This window comes from Myxine glutinosa, chromosome 8 (assembly GCF_964187855.1).
Source record: "Myxine glutinosa chromosome 8, kmMyxGlut1.1, whole genome shotgun sequence".
Lineage (NCBI taxonomy): Eukaryota > Metazoa > Chordata > Myxini > Myxiniformes > Myxinidae > Myxine > Myxine glutinosa.
In genome coordinates, this window is record NC_136268.1 from 33,147,086 (window position 1) to 33,163,081 (window position 15,996).

At 43.1% G+C, this 15,996-nt stretch overlaps 1 protein-coding gene across 2 annotated transcripts; it reads left to right on the plus strand.

The window, feature by feature from the left end:
- The first annotated feature begins 143 nt into the window (after positions 1-143).
- Positions 144-15,419, plus strand: ZMAT5 (zinc finger matrin-type 5). Of its 2 annotated transcripts, none has more exons than XM_068124295.2 (6): positions 144-472; positions 3,437-3,528; positions 3,722-3,784; positions 4,651-4,731; positions 11,036-11,111; positions 14,664-15,419. In XM_068124295.2, exons 1-6 carry the CDS (start codon positions 438-440, stop codon positions 14,845-14,847), a joined length of 531 nt encoding a protein of 176 aa, XP_067980396.1. In that variant the 5' UTR covers positions 144-437; the 3' UTR covers positions 14,848-15,419. The 2 variants fall into 2 exon arrangements, with proteins under 2 accessions (XP_067980396.1, XP_067980395.1); XM_068124294.2 differs by lacking the exon at positions 144-472 and adding an exon at positions 3,017-3,234.
- Positions 15,420-15,996: the final 577 nt, after the last annotated feature.

Consider the following 15,996-nt stretch of genomic DNA (forward strand, 5'->3'; position numbering starts at 1 on the left):
CAAATATGTGTGAATTGCCTTATTCGTTCACCTTCACACAAAATATTAAATATGTCATGGAAGATAAAGTTTATAAAGCTAAAACATTCGAAATAAAAGTAGAAATTAAATCTTAACTGAACGCGTGACGTCATGTATTACCAGAGGAAATGACGTTGAGCCATCCTCTATTCTCTTGATATCGGTGGATCTCAAGAGATTTAAAATAAAATTCGTGAATTCGTTTTCGAAAGGAAATATTTTACGGTTATGATGAAAAATAAATCGAATTTGTATCACGGAAAACGGCGTTGGCGAGCTTCCGAAAACCTGAACTTCTCCTCAGTTTCCGTTGTCAAGACGTAAAGGCGGAAGTGGATGTGAAAGAGGCTTTGTAATCGTATTTCTCACAGTCGTTACAATATCATTAATATTCAGATATTTTTAGGTGTTGGAGTATGGGCCGCCGATATTTCTGTGATTTTTGTGGAAGGTAATTGCCAATGGTTGATGTACGCACTGTGTTTATTGGGGTGGGGGCGTTAGAGTACAGCGATGTTCGACTTGTATATCTTTAGCTGGGTCTGTTTGGTGCGATGTGGATGTGTTTATGGATATTTGCATGTTCTAATCCTTGTAGATCTGTGTGGATCTTGTTCGTTGTGAACACTAGTGTGACAGGGATAGGCATCTATGACCATTTCAGGGTCTTTTGGGTCTTTATGGTGTTTTGGGTCTTCAGGGTCTTTTGGATCCTCTGGGCCTTTAAGGATATTTGGGGGCTTTGGGGTGTTTTGGGTCTTCAGGGTCTTTTGGTTCCACTGGGTCTTTGTGGTATTTTGGTTCTTCAGGGTATTTAAGGGTCTTTTGGGTCTTCAGGGTGTTTTGGGTATTCAGGATGTTTTGGGTCTTCGGGGTATTTTTGGGTCTTTGGGGTGTCTTGGGTTTTTGGGGTGTTTGGGATTATCTGTGCCTTTGGGGTGTCTTGGGTCTTAAGGGTCTTATGGTTTCTCTGAGTATTTAAGAATCTTTGTTTTGGGTCTTCTGGGTCTTTTGGGTCTTTGGGGCCATTTGGGTCTTCAGCGTCTTTTTGATCCTCTGGGCCTTTAACGGTATTTTGGGTCTTCGGGGTCTTTTGTGTCTTCCGGGTCTTTGGGGCTATTTGGGTCTTTGGGGTGTTTTGGGTCTTCAGGGTATCTTGGGTCTTTTGGGTGTTTTGGGTCTTCAGGGTATCTTGGGTCTTCAGTGTCTTTTTGGTCTTTAAGGGTATTTTGGGTCTTCAGGGGTCTTGGTGGTCTTAAGGATCTTGGGGGATTTAAAGGGTCGTCAAAGGTCTGAGGGGTCTCAGCAGTCTAAACGTAATTAAGAGTTCACGGACTGTGTTTTGGGGTTTAATTTCATTTGAAGAAGAAGACGTTTTGGTCGCATATAAACAAACAAGCAACCATATTGGGTTTTTTTTTTCTTTTCTTTATTTTGTATACAAGATCGAGGCTCGTGTAAGGAGCTAACATTAATGACAAAAAAAAACAACCAAAAAAAACGGACACATAAGACGAAATAAAGGGGGAGGGAGACAAGATGGGGAGAGAGGGGGAAGCACACAAGTACAACAGTTTGCTCTATTATAATAAGATATCTGCGTAAGTTCACTCCTCTCCCAATTAATTGTATATTTTCTACGAAAACAAAAAATTCCCATAAAGAAAACGTTATGTAATATTTATTACCAGGTACTCTCTGGAGTACTATGGGTGTTCAGAAAGATGTATGAACGAAATACATACTAGTGAATAAAAAAAATTATGCTGAATTAAAAAGGCAATGTAGGGTACTGTAAAATGGGGAGATTAGGGACAGCAAGGTGAATAGGGACAGCAAGGTGAATAGGGACAGCAAGGTGAATAGGGACACAAACTGAAAAAAGTTCGGGAACTTTTTTCGCTGAAAATTGATAACCATACTGATTTGTTGATATTTGGGTTGAAAGTGTTCTTGTTTTTTTTTAAAGCAACTTATAGTCCCTATTAACCCCATATATGGGTTAAATAGGAATAAATAGGATTTTTATGGCTGTCCCAATTCACCCCGTTTTACGGACGGTTTGGAGAAACTTTGGGACAATAGGGACAGTTTGGAGAAACTTTTTATCCCGTTTTTTTTTTCACTGGCACCATGGTTTATATTATGGGGGCATATTATGTGCATCCATCTGAGCTATCAATTTAGCAATAAGTTGGAAACTCAGGATTGTTTCTTGATTATTATTTTTTTGTATTAGTGACTGTCCCTATTCACCTTGCTGTCCCTATTCACCTTGCTGTCCTTATTCACCCCATTTCACGGTAGGGATTGTTATGTGATGGCAATACTGTTAGCTACTCTCTAAACCAACATCATCCCTATCTTGTTTAGGACCTTTTTTAGACTGTAGTTTGTCATCCCTACATTGCCTTTTTAATTTAGCATACATTTAACTCTCTGATAGTCCAAGATACGGGTGTTCAGAAAGATGCTGTTCCGTTGATGGTCACGTCCAGGGTCGTGGTTGTTGCGTTGATGGTCACGTCCAGGGTTGTGGTTGTTGTGTTGATGGTCACGTCCAGGGTCGTGGTTGTTGTGTTGATGGTCACGTGCAGGGTTGTGGTTGTTGCGTTGATGGTCACATCCAGGGTCGTGGTTGTGTTGATGGTCACGTCCAGGGTTGTGGTTGTTGTGTTGATGGTCACGTCCAGGGTCGTGGTTGTTGCGTTGATGGTCACGTCCAGGGTTGTGGTTGTTGTGTTGATGGTCACGTGCAGGGTTGTGGTTGTTGCGTTGATGGTCATGTCCAGGGTCGTGGTTGTTGCGTTGAGGGTCACGTCCAGGGTTGTGGTTGTTGCGTTGATGGTCACATCCAGGGTTGTGGTTTTTGCATTGACAGTCATGTTCAGGGCTGTGCACAACCATCTCATCATTTGTTTTCTTCATCATTGCCACTTGCACATCCATCTTCATCATTTATCGAAGTTGTTATTTCATGTTGAATCACATGGACTGCTGTGGCTGGCAGGATGTACTCGAGGTACGCACACTCGCCTCCAAGCTCTTAGCCTGGGTCCACATCCCGACCCAGCTATAAACTGCCATCCTGGTGTTTCGCAGGCAGGGTGATTCATCAATGTGTGCCGTCCCTCGGATGGACGTCAAACAGGAATCCCGTCTGTCAGCATTTGTTGGTGGACATCAAAGATCCCACGGTGGCTTTTACGAAGAGTAGGCGAGCTATCATCGGCACCATGGCCTAATTCCAAATTCCTGCCCTAACCAGCAGAGGGTATTGCATCAGCAGCATGCTATCCCAGCAGTATCCCTTGGGCTGTATACGAACCAAGAATAATTATACACTCCTTTGATTTATTTTTTTCCCCTTTTCCTTCTTGGAATCCTTTTTTTTCCCTTATTTTGTCCCACGAAGGTCTTTCCAGGATAACCTTCCCAGCCGGCGACGCCACATAGGGGGTGCCCAGCACCAGCGGCTCCGCCGTGCCTGGTACGAAGCGAACAGAGGTAAGGTACCAGGATTGTATACCCACATACCAAACCACATTAAATGTATTTTATTTTATAAATCTTGTCAAACTCTCATTTTACCGAAATTTGAGTTCCTTCTTGCTCTTCCATTAACAATCCTCCATTTTCTATATCAAACCTTTGACCACTTGATTTACCCCTTAATTTTTATTTATTTATTCCAATTCAGACACAGCTACTCTACTGGCGGAGGAATCGCAGAAACGTGCTTGTCGTCAGTTCTTAATCACGGGTACATCGAACTTCGGATCTTCACCATCCTTAATTGATCAATATCGTGTTCTGAACTATCCTCTTCCCATTTTTCATTTTTCCTCAAATCCCTCATTCTAACTCCTCTGCCCTACCACTCAACCTTCCTCCATCTTTTTAGCTCCTTCTAATAATAATATGAAATGCATTACAAGGAACTTCAACAGGACCAACAAGATTATGCTATGGTTGCCAACATATTATTTAGGCATGCACTATCCATTGTAAATAAGCCTGGTGTTGGCTTAGCGGTTAGGGTGCCGGCTTGGGATCCTAGGATCCTGTGTTCGAATCCCGGTCGATCGCTGAATTAACGCCAGGGGGGTTCCCTCAGCCTGTCATCCTTCCGAGGTCGGCAAATTGAGTACCAGTTCACTGATAATTCCCTGTGTGTCGCAAGAGGCGACCAACAGGGTTGGCGGAAGGAAGGGCATCCGGCCATAAAACATTGCTTCAAAAAAGGGGTCCACGGTGCCCGAAAAAGGCCAACCCCTGCTCTGCCGTGAAAAATGACCTCTAAAGGTGGTTCTATCCATTGTAAATGCTGAGCAAGGAAGTAGCCTGGACCATTTTTAATGTCTTTGGTATTCCTCGGACGTTGGTCAATCCTCCGATCTCCCAGACTCAGAGCGAGCACTCAAACCATTGCCTCACTAAATCTTGTATGAAGTTATCACTTCATTTCATTTGTCCAATGGGATTCTCCTTCCTCCCTATCACTCATCCTTTACCCCCTCAATTTTCAAATGTCACTTTCTCCACATATCCTTTGTTGCTGTCTCCATTACACCCGAATACCATCCTCCCATTTGTTGTGCGATCTCTCACCCACTCGTCTTCCTGCAGGCCGCTGTGAGTTTGGCTCGTCATGCCGCTTCAGCCACTATGCACCTGAACAGCTGGAAATGCTGCGGCAGGAAACCCAAGGTAAAGATCCACTTGTTCCTGATGTATTATCACCTTGACGGCCTCACAACGACCCTTGAATGATATCGGATCAGATCGGCTCACTTGATTGAATTCATTGCAGTATGACATTGCTTGAGAACATGGCGTTTTCATCATCACCAGAGAACAGGATGTTATTGTGCAAATTACCATTATATGTTAAGGAATATAAAATGGCAGACATCTTGATCCGAGCTCTCTCTTTCCTCTTATGTAATGCTCCACATATTTTCTTACTAGTACCCGACTGCAAAGCCGCAATGAGCCGGCGAAGCCAAAGCCTCTTGCCACTATTTTACCCATCACTATGGCATCAGTAGGTTAGGTAGTTGGTAGTAGGTAGGTGTAGTAGGTACCGTACCTAGTTCAAAATGACACCATTTGCATTCTGGATGAGATTAAAATTTATAAAATTTCCTTCTTGATTAATTCGGTGAATTCCGTCTCAACTTCGGATATTTCCGGCCGTGAAAAACTATCCCCGACGACCGCGAGATTTCTAAAAAATAATTCTTCGTCAATTTTAGAATATTTGACGCCGTTTTCAGCGTCCGAAACGCGTAATAAGCTTTTTTGAAATAATTTGAAATGCTCGAATCTCATTGGTTCTGGTGTTTGGTGACGATTTTCGTTGAAGATAACGAGGTTGGTCTTAAAGTATTTTAATTACACATTAGAGGTGCATTAGATTGTGAATCAAACAAAGACGGGTGAAACAAACTCCTATTGAACTTTTTCGCAATTGTTTTATGCAAACTTCTGCATCCGGACGATGGCGGCCTCCATTGAGTGATTTGGTTTTAGAAATATTTTTTCAAATGCTCGAATCTCATTGGTTCCGGTGTTTGGTGACGCGTTTCGTTGAAGATAACCAGGCCCGTGCGACCCAAGGTTGGTCTTAAAGTATTTTAATAATAAATTGGAGGTGCATAAGATTGTGAATCAAACAAAGACGGGTGAAAGAAACTCCTATTGAACGTTTTTTAATTTGTTATGCATACTTCCGCATCCGCAAGATGGCGGCCTCCATTGAGCTTCGGAATTCTCAAGCCAAGGCATAATCAGGTTTGCGACATAATACGTACGCGTTTATTGACAACACCGGCTTCGCTGGCTATTACCCCCATGGTAAAAAAAAAAAAAGAGGGTGATATTGTAATCTGCTCCATCTCTGTCTCTGTCTGTCCGTCACGCTGTCTCCTCCTAAATGGTTGTGCAGAAATTCATCAAACTTGGTAGTTATGATCACCACATGGCATGAACATGCAAGAGCAGTATCATTTTGCCCCCGCCCCCTGAACTCCTGGGGTCAAAAGGTAAAATACCCAAAAATGAAATTACAGGCACATTTTTCATGAAACCTTGTATATGCAATCAACATTGGGGGACGCATTAAATCGGTAACGATTTTTGTTGGATTTGACTCCTGGGTTCACACCCCCAGGGGATTGGGACTTGGAGTCACGGGGTAAAAACTAAAGACTTTAAAACTCAAATTTGATATTGGGTCATTCCTGGTAGAACTTTTTGCCATCTTTCAACTTTGCTTTAGGTGGAAAGCGTGGGGATTTTTGACAGCGTGTCATCGACTGCTCTCTAGTGTTATCTTGTTTTCATATTCCTATCTCCACCAAACCTCCTCTTTGTCCTATCGTCCTCCTCAATTCCACACTCCTTAATTTTTCCAAGTTATACTCCTGTACTTTCACTATTTATCTCAATTATCCTTTACTTAAACACCCCCCCCCCCCCCTCCCATTCACCAAACAAATGGCCTTTCGATTACATGATATGCAGTTTGCTCCCAAGGCCGAATAGATTGTATTATGAACACATGGAGTTGGATTGATCCCATGATTAACTCGCAAGTTATTACCTCCGTCATGGAATGTGGATGGAGGCTATGTTTTCTCCCCTGTCTGTTTGTTTGTCTGTGAGCAGGATAGCTCAATAAGTTGTGAATGGATTTGGCCAAACTTTGGTGGAGAGGTTGGGTGTGTCACAAGGATGGAGCTATTCGATTTCAGTGAACATCCGGATCCAGATACTGGAATTTCAAAAGTGATTTTTCAACATTGAGAAATAGGACCAAAAACAATATCCCTCCTGCGATATTGCCAACATATTATGTCGGCGGAATATACCTGCATAGCATGATATCCCAAAAAGTTATGGATGGATCCAGACAAAATTTGGTGGATAGGTTGGCTGTGTGACAGGGAAGAATTGATTTGATTTGATGAAGATCCGGTTATGAGGATTTTAAAAGTGATTCTTCACCTTTAAGAGATGGGGACAAAAGTGATATACAGCACAAAGGTTGTGGATGAGTTGAAACAAAACTAGCTGGATGAGTTTTGTAAGTATCAAGAACAAGCCAATTATATTTTGGTTCAGGTCCAGATGCAGATCCGGCCTTTCAACGAGGTACAAAACGTAAACTGCTCATCCTGGCAGACATATGCTCTCTACTGAGTGCCGTTCTTTTTCTTTGTTGCTGTTGTCATTGTGGCTGTGGTTGTTGGTTGTGTTCTCCTTCTGTTTACTCTTATATATTTTTTCTATTGTTTCAAGAAGTATTACTGTGTATAATTTTGTGTGCTCCTTCCACGTCCGTCATGATTTATTCTAATGGATTCCTGCTGTCGTAGAATAATATACATTGTACCATTGGAAAGCTGGAACCGCTGTATTAAGCTTCAGATCCCATTTCTTCCCTTTTCCTTCTGGAAAGACCTTTTCCTCCTTAAGACAGGGATGTTTATGGTTAGACGGACACTAATTTTTATTCATAAAATAAATGGGGGGGATATTATTCCTCCCTTGGTGTTCTCAGTGCAAAACGCTGGTGCACATGTAATGGTTGATTAAGGGCCAAATTTACAAAATGCGACGCGTGTAGAATCACTATTGGTGTGATGATCACCTGTTGAAAGTTAATTGCCATTCCTTGAAGAGTGGTTACCTAATATGCGATCATAACATAATCACAATTGTTTAAATAACAAATAAACTTTTACACATCAGCAAGGGCATGTTTAAGAGTGCGTTTAAGGCTTTGATGCAAGAAATAGGCAAAAATGTTATACTTAGAACTACCGTTGTACTCTCATATTATACTCTCATATACTTCCTGGCAGTTTAAGTTAACTTTAGACTCACTATAAGGGTATGGAAGGAGTGGCAAAACGTAAACCAGACCTGCATACATAATAAATACATAGCCACGAATTAATTTTATACTGTAGTGTACAACCCAAACATAAAACATGATAAATATTTCAAAAACTATCATCGATCACTTCAATCCAGGTTACCCAGAGCGGCATATGTGGGAACCATAGCTCTGCTACAGAGATTGTACACATTCACAGATTGTCTTTTCTGTGATGAATGGTTAGAGGGATGGATGGATGTACGAGTCGAAGGAGGGATGGATGAGTCGAAGGAGGGATGGATGAGTCGAAGGAGGGATGGATGAGTCGAAGGAGGGATGGATGAGTCGCAGGAGGGATGTTTTGTCGAAGGTTTTGTCGTACAAAGTACACAAATGTTATGCGAATGTGAATGTTATGCGGGAGTCCAAACCTGAGAATTGGAAAAATTGGAAAAACTAAATAGCCTATTTTACTCCTGGAGACCCCAGGATTACCCACACAAAATATCGTTGCGATCGGTTCAGCAGTTTTTATGGTACCTTCGAACAGACAGACAGACATTTGGTGAATTATAGTAAGATAAAACCCTCAAAATCACGTTCGTCCGTCCGTCCGTCCACCAAAAATGTGTTGGCGCTCATATCTCAAGGGCTATACATTGAAACTAGCTGAAACTTGGAATATACATCGGCCAATAGGTCTAGCCAATAGCCATCTAGTTAATGGCTTTCAAAACAAATTCCACCTAAGTGCTATAGCTTTTGCTTTAAAATTAAATATATATACATAAATAAATATATAAAAATATATACATCTACTATATAAGAAAGCCGTAGGTTTTTTTTGATTTAAAAAAAAATCGCTCTATCGTGCCTAAGCCTTTTTGATTAATGACAGTTTTATACGAGTTCACATTGCATAAATAAATACAAAACAATCACCAGACATTCAAACACAAATAATGAAATAATTCCAGAAGCGGTCAAAGTTGATGTTAAGTCTTCTTCTTCTTCCTGAACGTCATCATAATTAACTCAGAAACGTGATGAACGGCACATTCACCAGCATATATTGAATGAAAAGGTAAAATGATGATTTGACATTTGCGATGAATTCTGATTTGGATGCAATTGCGTTTCCATTATATTTGCTCATTTCAAATATGTTAATGTTTCTTTTTTCGCTTGAGCAACGCCGGGTACTCAAGCTATAAATACCTATATACTTTACTCGGGGTACAAATACAACTTTGTCTGGGGGGGTAACATAGGCTATGTGGCCGGGAGAGGACCGGGAGAGGGTGTAAATTCTCTATGTAAATGTGTACCATGTAGCGCCACCTGGTGATGGTGGCAGAGGGTATTATATTTTACTTTTTTACCTGTGCAACACTGAGGTTATGAAGCACTCTTTCCATGGGGAATTTTGTTTTCCTCCTTCCCTTTCCTCCCCTCACCCAAAACGGAGGGGCCTGTCAAAGCCACCCCACCCCCCAAAAGACATATATGTAGTAGATAACTTACCCCCCCCCCCCCCTGCAGGGCAACGTCGGGTACTCCTGCTCGTACTTTATAACTCTGTTAAATAAATAAATAAAATAAATAAAAAAAAGTATAAATGTTATTACCCAAATTTAATGTGCTGGCTTAATGGCCTAATGGATCGTCAGACGTCCTATCAGACTCCCAAGCTGGGGATTGTGGGTTCGAATCCTGTCTGGGTTGAATGTTTTTTCCCATTACTTTTTCCAAGTATTTTATATCGTCTTGAATAAAGTCTTGTACGATGAACAAATGCATTTTTTTGTATTTAAAATGTATCTTGTGAAAAATGCGATGGGATGTGCCATGTGGCAAACTACAGAAAATAAGGGCAAATAAAAAGAAGAAAGGGCATCTGGCAAATAAAATACATTTACTTCTTCATGCAGGTGTATGAATCAAATTGGCACCCCTTTTTATGAACTTTTCTAGAACATTACTTGGTTTCTCCTAAGAACACAAGGGTAGTACAGCATGCACAAGATTTTTTTGAATGTCCCTTCTTTTCTATTGTTCGGCAATTTCTACAAGCTATGGAATGTCCCTTCTTTTCTCTACTTTGCTACATGACATATACCCTTATATAAAGGGGCCTTTCCTATGCCGCTGGCATTTTACCCAAGAATGTGCTAAATCGCCTCCAACAATTATCCATGGTGCTGCGTGCGATTCGATGCCAGTGCATCATTTCAATTGGATGTTGGAGATATGAGTAATGTTTCACAGGCTAATCAGCTGTTTAGAAGCACACAACTAAACGGCTGTTTATCTCCCTTCTTAAATTGCTGTTTGGATGTGTGTTTTGCTGTGTGCGTACAAAAATGTTTTGTCAGCGTTTAAGGGTTAGGCATGTGTTGGCAAGTCCCACGCTCAATGCCTTTCAGAAATTCGGCCCTATATGGTTTCATGGCAACTTGGAATGGCACTAAAATGCAACCTACAAAAAAAAGCTGCACCACAACCCACTCCTCTCTCCCTCTCTCCCTCTCTCCCTCTCTCCCTCTCTCCCTCTCCCCCTCTCTCCCTCCATTCCCTCCCATTCCCTCCCATTCTCCTTCCCCTCCTCCTCTCTCCATTCCCTCCCATTCTCCTTCCCCTCCTCCTCTCTCCATCCCTCCTCCATTCCCTCCCATTCTCCTTCCCCTCCTCCTCTCTCCATCCCTCTTCCATTCCCTCCCATTCTCCTTCCCCTCCTCCTCTCTCCTATCCCCTAATCCTCCTTTAACGTGGAAGAAAAGACGTCCGAGGCATTCAGATTCCAGGTCAATTCTGTTTATTCAAAAAGAAACCGTATCACCCACTTGTCCTTCTTCCGGTTATCCTGGTACCGGAAGTCCCTCAATCAACCAGAACTCAAGCATATTTGCATGTTATCTCATCAAAGGAAGATTATGCTGCTACACTCCCACTCCGCCTCCCCTCATCCGACCCCCCATCACCTCCCTTCCCCAGCTTCCCCAAACAAAATGGAAAAAACAATATTTTATTTGGTGTAGGAATGTATATATAATTTTTGATATAACTTTCGATTTTGTTATATTTTGTATTTGAATGACTAATTGCAAAGGTTTTGTATGTTTTTAGGAGGCAAAGAAGATCTCAATAAAGATGGACAACCTCCCCCAACACTTGAAGCTTGGCTGAGAAAGAGGGAAAACAGGTAAGGACAAAGTGCAGGATGACATTTGGGTGGTTTGTTGTAGGTGAGAGAATGTAGGATTTGGGTGGTTTGGACATTTGGGTGGTTTGTTGTAGGTGAGAGAATGTAGGATTTGGGTGGTTTGGACATTTGGGTGGTTTGTTGTCGGTGAGAGAATGTAGGTAGGTGGGCAAGTACCGAGTTATCTATTAGCAAGCGTATTCATCTTGGGCGAGTTGTGATCTGGTTACTGAAGATGGTGGCTTTGATATTGTAAGTGAAATAAGTTTAAGTTTTTGTGCTGGTAGGCCATAAAAAAGGTTAATGAAACAAAAACTCGTAACTCGACACCAGTGACAGATATGATTTTTTTTTTAATGTGAGATATTCGTTCAATCCCCAGGTTTTAATATTTAAACGAGTTCTCAATATGACCACTCCTCTATTATATATTGTCTTGTCCGTAGCTAGTTAAGACCAGCCTTGGACGAATAGCCGAGACAGTTTTACTCCCAAGGCGGCAGCCCAAAAAATGGTGGTATTTTTGTCACGCTTGGAATGAAGTGATGCGAAGTGTTTATCTGATCTGAACACACCGGTTTATTCCGAAACCACAAACAAGTAAGCAGGACAGTCAATTCAACAATAATGATTTTAATGTAAATAAAGCAAAGAACGAAAATATCGAAATAAAAAAGGAGGTAAATTAATTTCCTAACGTGAGGATCCTCCACTCAGATTCACAATACACAACAGGGGAATGATAAAATAAAATCGCTTTAGCCGGCCGGCACTCAGCTTTGGCCTCAAGTTCCCCTCTTCGTGGAGAGTGGGGCGATGGTTAAGTTCTCTTGCACCTGAGCTCACAAGATGGTGCCGAAGGCGCCAAGGGTGGTGAGTTGAGCAGACGAGACGGCCTCCTTTCTCCTCCACCGTCTGGTGAAGCACACGCGGCTTTCAGCTTCCTTGCGAGCCAACAATAATCAAAACTCCTTTTCAATCACCGCAGCAGAAACCCTCTCCTCAACCCACACAAAATGGCCAAGCCTTCTCATCAAAAACCAAGAGAGAGATCAACTTCTTCACCAACGTCTCTAGAAGCTTCTCACTCTGACGTCACCCCCCGGCCCTCTCGGCCAATCACGACCTTCAGGGCAGTGGCCTGCCGGCTCTTTCTTCCTCGCCCATCGTACCACTCTGGGGGCGTGGCCTTTTGCCGTAAGTGTTCATGTGGTCGGCGCTTAGTTGCCGTGAGTGTTCAAGGGTCGGCGCTGGTTGTAAATGTTGTTTATTGGGGATTATCATGGTCGGCCTTGTAAATGTGAAACATCAGGGAAAATCACATACTGGGGAAAACTAACCTTAATCCCTAACTAATTATCACTGCTTCACCCCTCGTGTGAAGACACATACCCAATCTTAAGCTACAGAATCCCTACTTAAGTACATCGAGATTTTTCCCACGCATCCATGGTCCATGCTATAATTATACAATCCTACCTTTCCTATGGGATCTTTTTACCTAACCCCCCACAGACGTAACAATATTTATCTATATAAATAAAACACAGTTTGTGTGTGTGTGTGTGTGTGTGTGTGTGTGTGTGTGTGTGTGTGTGTGTGTGTGTGTGTGTGTGTGTGTGTGTGTGTGTGTGTTACCGATAGACTCCTAAACGGAGAGGCTCACGTACTTGATATTTGGCATAGACATGGCCATTGAGCCTGGGAAGGACATGGCCTACCTCAAAATATTTGACGAGATCCATATTTTTTATTCATATTTACCTCAGCGCATTTCAGCGAGGAACATTATACACGGAATCTCAGCCTGTGCCAGAGCAGCTCACTGATTCGCTCAGAGCGATCACGTGATGTTCCATCCTCGCTGTCAGACCACTGAATGGAAAATATATAGAATGACCATTGCCATTCACACCACATAGGTGGAGATGCAGCTACCGGGCGCCATCTTGGTTGGCATTTGATGCTGGGCGATTGTGATTTCCGTCATGCGTTTGCACGTAATTCAGAGCGAAAAGCGATTGCGTTTTTTCACCTTTTGTGCGATCGTGTTTTGTGTCGATTTTGTGCGATATGAATTAAACGTCTTTGAAACAGCTGTGAAACGTCTTTCCACAACCCTTCCATAACCGATTGGAGCAGTTTATTGCCGCACAAAATGGCATTTTAACATTTGTCTGGCTTTTAAAATCTGGGACACGTTCAAAACAAACGAGATCCGCGAAGCGAGTTGGTTGAGTCGTGTTAACCAAGATGGCGACACGACGGCTACACTTTTCACGGAGTATGAGCGTTTTATATATTTTCAATTCAGTGCACCAGACTCGCTCACATACTTGATTTGTAGCATAGACATAGCCATTGGGCCTTCACGGTGTAATTTGTGCGAGGCTTTTGTTCGAGTGAGCTTGAGTCGAGAGGGCGAATGTACGGGTTGGGAATGTACGGGTCTCCCTTCCCCCGCCCGGCAACGCTGGTACTGGAGGGCGTCACAGGATCGGTGAGTCTCCAAAAGCCGCTTCGTGCTGTTGTCGCGATTGTTGTGCTGCTCTCCTCCCATGAGAACTGCAACGTCATTGTTGACTGGCCCTCCCCTTCCTCCCCTCCCCTTCCCCCGCCCTCCTCTCCCTCCCCTTCCCTCCACCTCCCCTTCCCTCCCCTCCACCTCCCCCCTCTGTCCTCCCCTTCCCCTCTGTCCTCCCCTTCCCCTCCCCCCTCCCCTTCCCCTCCCCTTCCCCTCCCCCCTCCCCCTCCCCTTCCCCCCTCCCCTTCCCCCTCCCCTTCCCCCCTCCCTTTCCCCCTCCCTTCCTCCTCCACCCTACCCCCTCCCCTCCCCCTCCCCTCCCCCTCCCCTCCCCCTCCCCCTCCCACTCCCCCTCCTTTTCCCCCTCCCCCTCCCTTTCCCCCTCCCCCTCCCCCTCCCCCTCCCCCTCCCCCTCCCCCTCCCCTTCCCCCTCCACCCTACCCCTCCCCCCATTCATCTTTTGTAAACTTTTTTTGTTTTGTTTACAAGGTTGAGCCTCATAGAAGAGCTAGAACACTGAAGGGATCAGGACACAACAGTACAAATGCAACACCAGAGAAAGGGGAAAACACCAACAGCTGGTTGATGGACAAGCAATAGGTGTGGGGGAGGAATGAGGGGTAGGGTAGGATGTATGGGGTGGACAAGGTGGATACAGAAGGAAACATTCAGGAAGGAAGAACTGGAAATTTGGAATGAGTTGGGGGGGAGGGGGGGGGTTTGGGGGTTAGTGAGGGTAGAAAAGATCATGGTTTTGGATGGAGAATGATCTGAGATTGTGGTGAACAGCTGTCTTGAAGACCTGTAAGGAAGAATGAGATTGAACAGAATGTGGAAGTTGATACCATATTGAAGTTGATATTGAAGGAAAACAAGAGGAACAAATGAGTTTTATCACTGGGGCCATTTATTTTAGGTGTTGCTTTTACTTTTCTAAGTGAAAAAAATCGTGTGTGTGCGCATGCTGTTTAAGATAGAAAAAAACCTAATTGGTGTACAATTCCTTTTGACTTTCCCTTTGTCCTCAGGAGTTTCACTAGAGATGCAGTTACTCTACCTGAAGGTCTCCCCCCATTGGCTGAACTTCCACCATCATTACTTCCACCACCATGTACAGGCTGGGATCATGCATCCACTCCTTCCTGGGGTCTGGCTGCATTGCCATTACCAGGAATATCAGTCCTCCAGTCTGCATACCCCTTCGTACTTTAATTACAGGGATTTTTTGATCGTCTCGATACCTCCCTTTTATTCACAGAGAGCAAACGAGCATCTGGGTAAAACTCATTTCTTATTAGATTCTGTTCACTTATTACAAGCCAAGAACAGTCGTCAAGACTTGATACTTAAAATATGGGATCTCTGAGCTAAAAGTCTCCATACTTTATTTTTATTCCCATCACATCATGCTGTTATTATTCTTTTTTGTAAGGTTAGTATTGTTGACCTCCAAGTTAACAACAGGACCAATTAACCACTGATGTAATTCTCAGGACAAATGTTTCATTTCATGTGTAAATGATGCTTGGAACTTGCATGATCTATGGCTGTTTGCTTATGCAGTGGCATGTTGATGTTTGGGAATGGGCATTACTCTTAACACCAATTATGGTGGCGCAATGTGGTATGGCCATTCAAATGTATACCAAAGTTTGTGGATTCTAATCCAGTTGCAGTCATCATTCACACGGATGTTTTCTAAGTTTCTGAAACGAGTTGGTTTCAGGACTGGAACACCACTTACATTTGGCCTGTAAGATGTGAAGAATCCAGTAATGATGTTACTTTTTATTCTAATTTTTTGTTTGTTTGTTTTTGTATACAGAGTCGAGGCTCGTCAAAGAGCTAACATTTATCAAACAAACTGTTGTGGAAAACCAATCAGGTCCACACAACTTTAGTCCAACTGGTGGTTTAATTCCATTTAGATCACTAGGGCATGCCCGTACTATATATAAGCTAGGACGTGCCCGTACGTGGGTGCCCGTTCCTTGCCAAAAAAAAAAAAAAAAAAAAATTTGTGTAGGGGTGTGTGTGTGTAAACATCCTAGGGCGTGCCCGTACGTGGGTGCAAAAAAACATGCGTGCAAACAACAACAACAAAAAAAAACTTTGAAACCACGTGGCAGTAACGACCACAGAACCCCCCCCCCCCTCTATTTACATGAATGGTTTGGTCCATTCGCAACGACCACAGAACCCCCCCCCTCTATTTACATGCAATGGTTTGGTCCAAAGCGAACGGCTTGCAGTGTTTGGTAAAGAAATCGCCATAGCTCGGTAAGTAATTGTCCGATTAATATGAAACCTTGAAAAGGCACATCCTCGGGTCCCCAGCAATATACCTGGCAAGTTTAAAGT

What these genes read in the sequence shown, in the direction of transcription:
- ZMAT5 (XM_068124294.2), top strand. Translation starts at nt 3,140, where the DNA reads ATGTGTGCCGTCCCTCGGATGGACGTCAAACAGGAATCCCGTCTGTCA. An exon ending in CACGGTGGCTTTTACGAAGA is followed by an intron (nt 3,235 to 3,436) that starts GTAGGCGAGCTA and finishes TGTCCCACGAAG; the next exon opens with GTCTTTCCAGGATAACCTTC. An exon ending in TCGTCAGTTCTTAATCACGG is followed by an intron (nt 3,785 to 4,650) that starts GTACATCGAACT and finishes GTCTTCCTGCAG; the next exon opens with GCCGCTGTGAGTTTGGCTCG.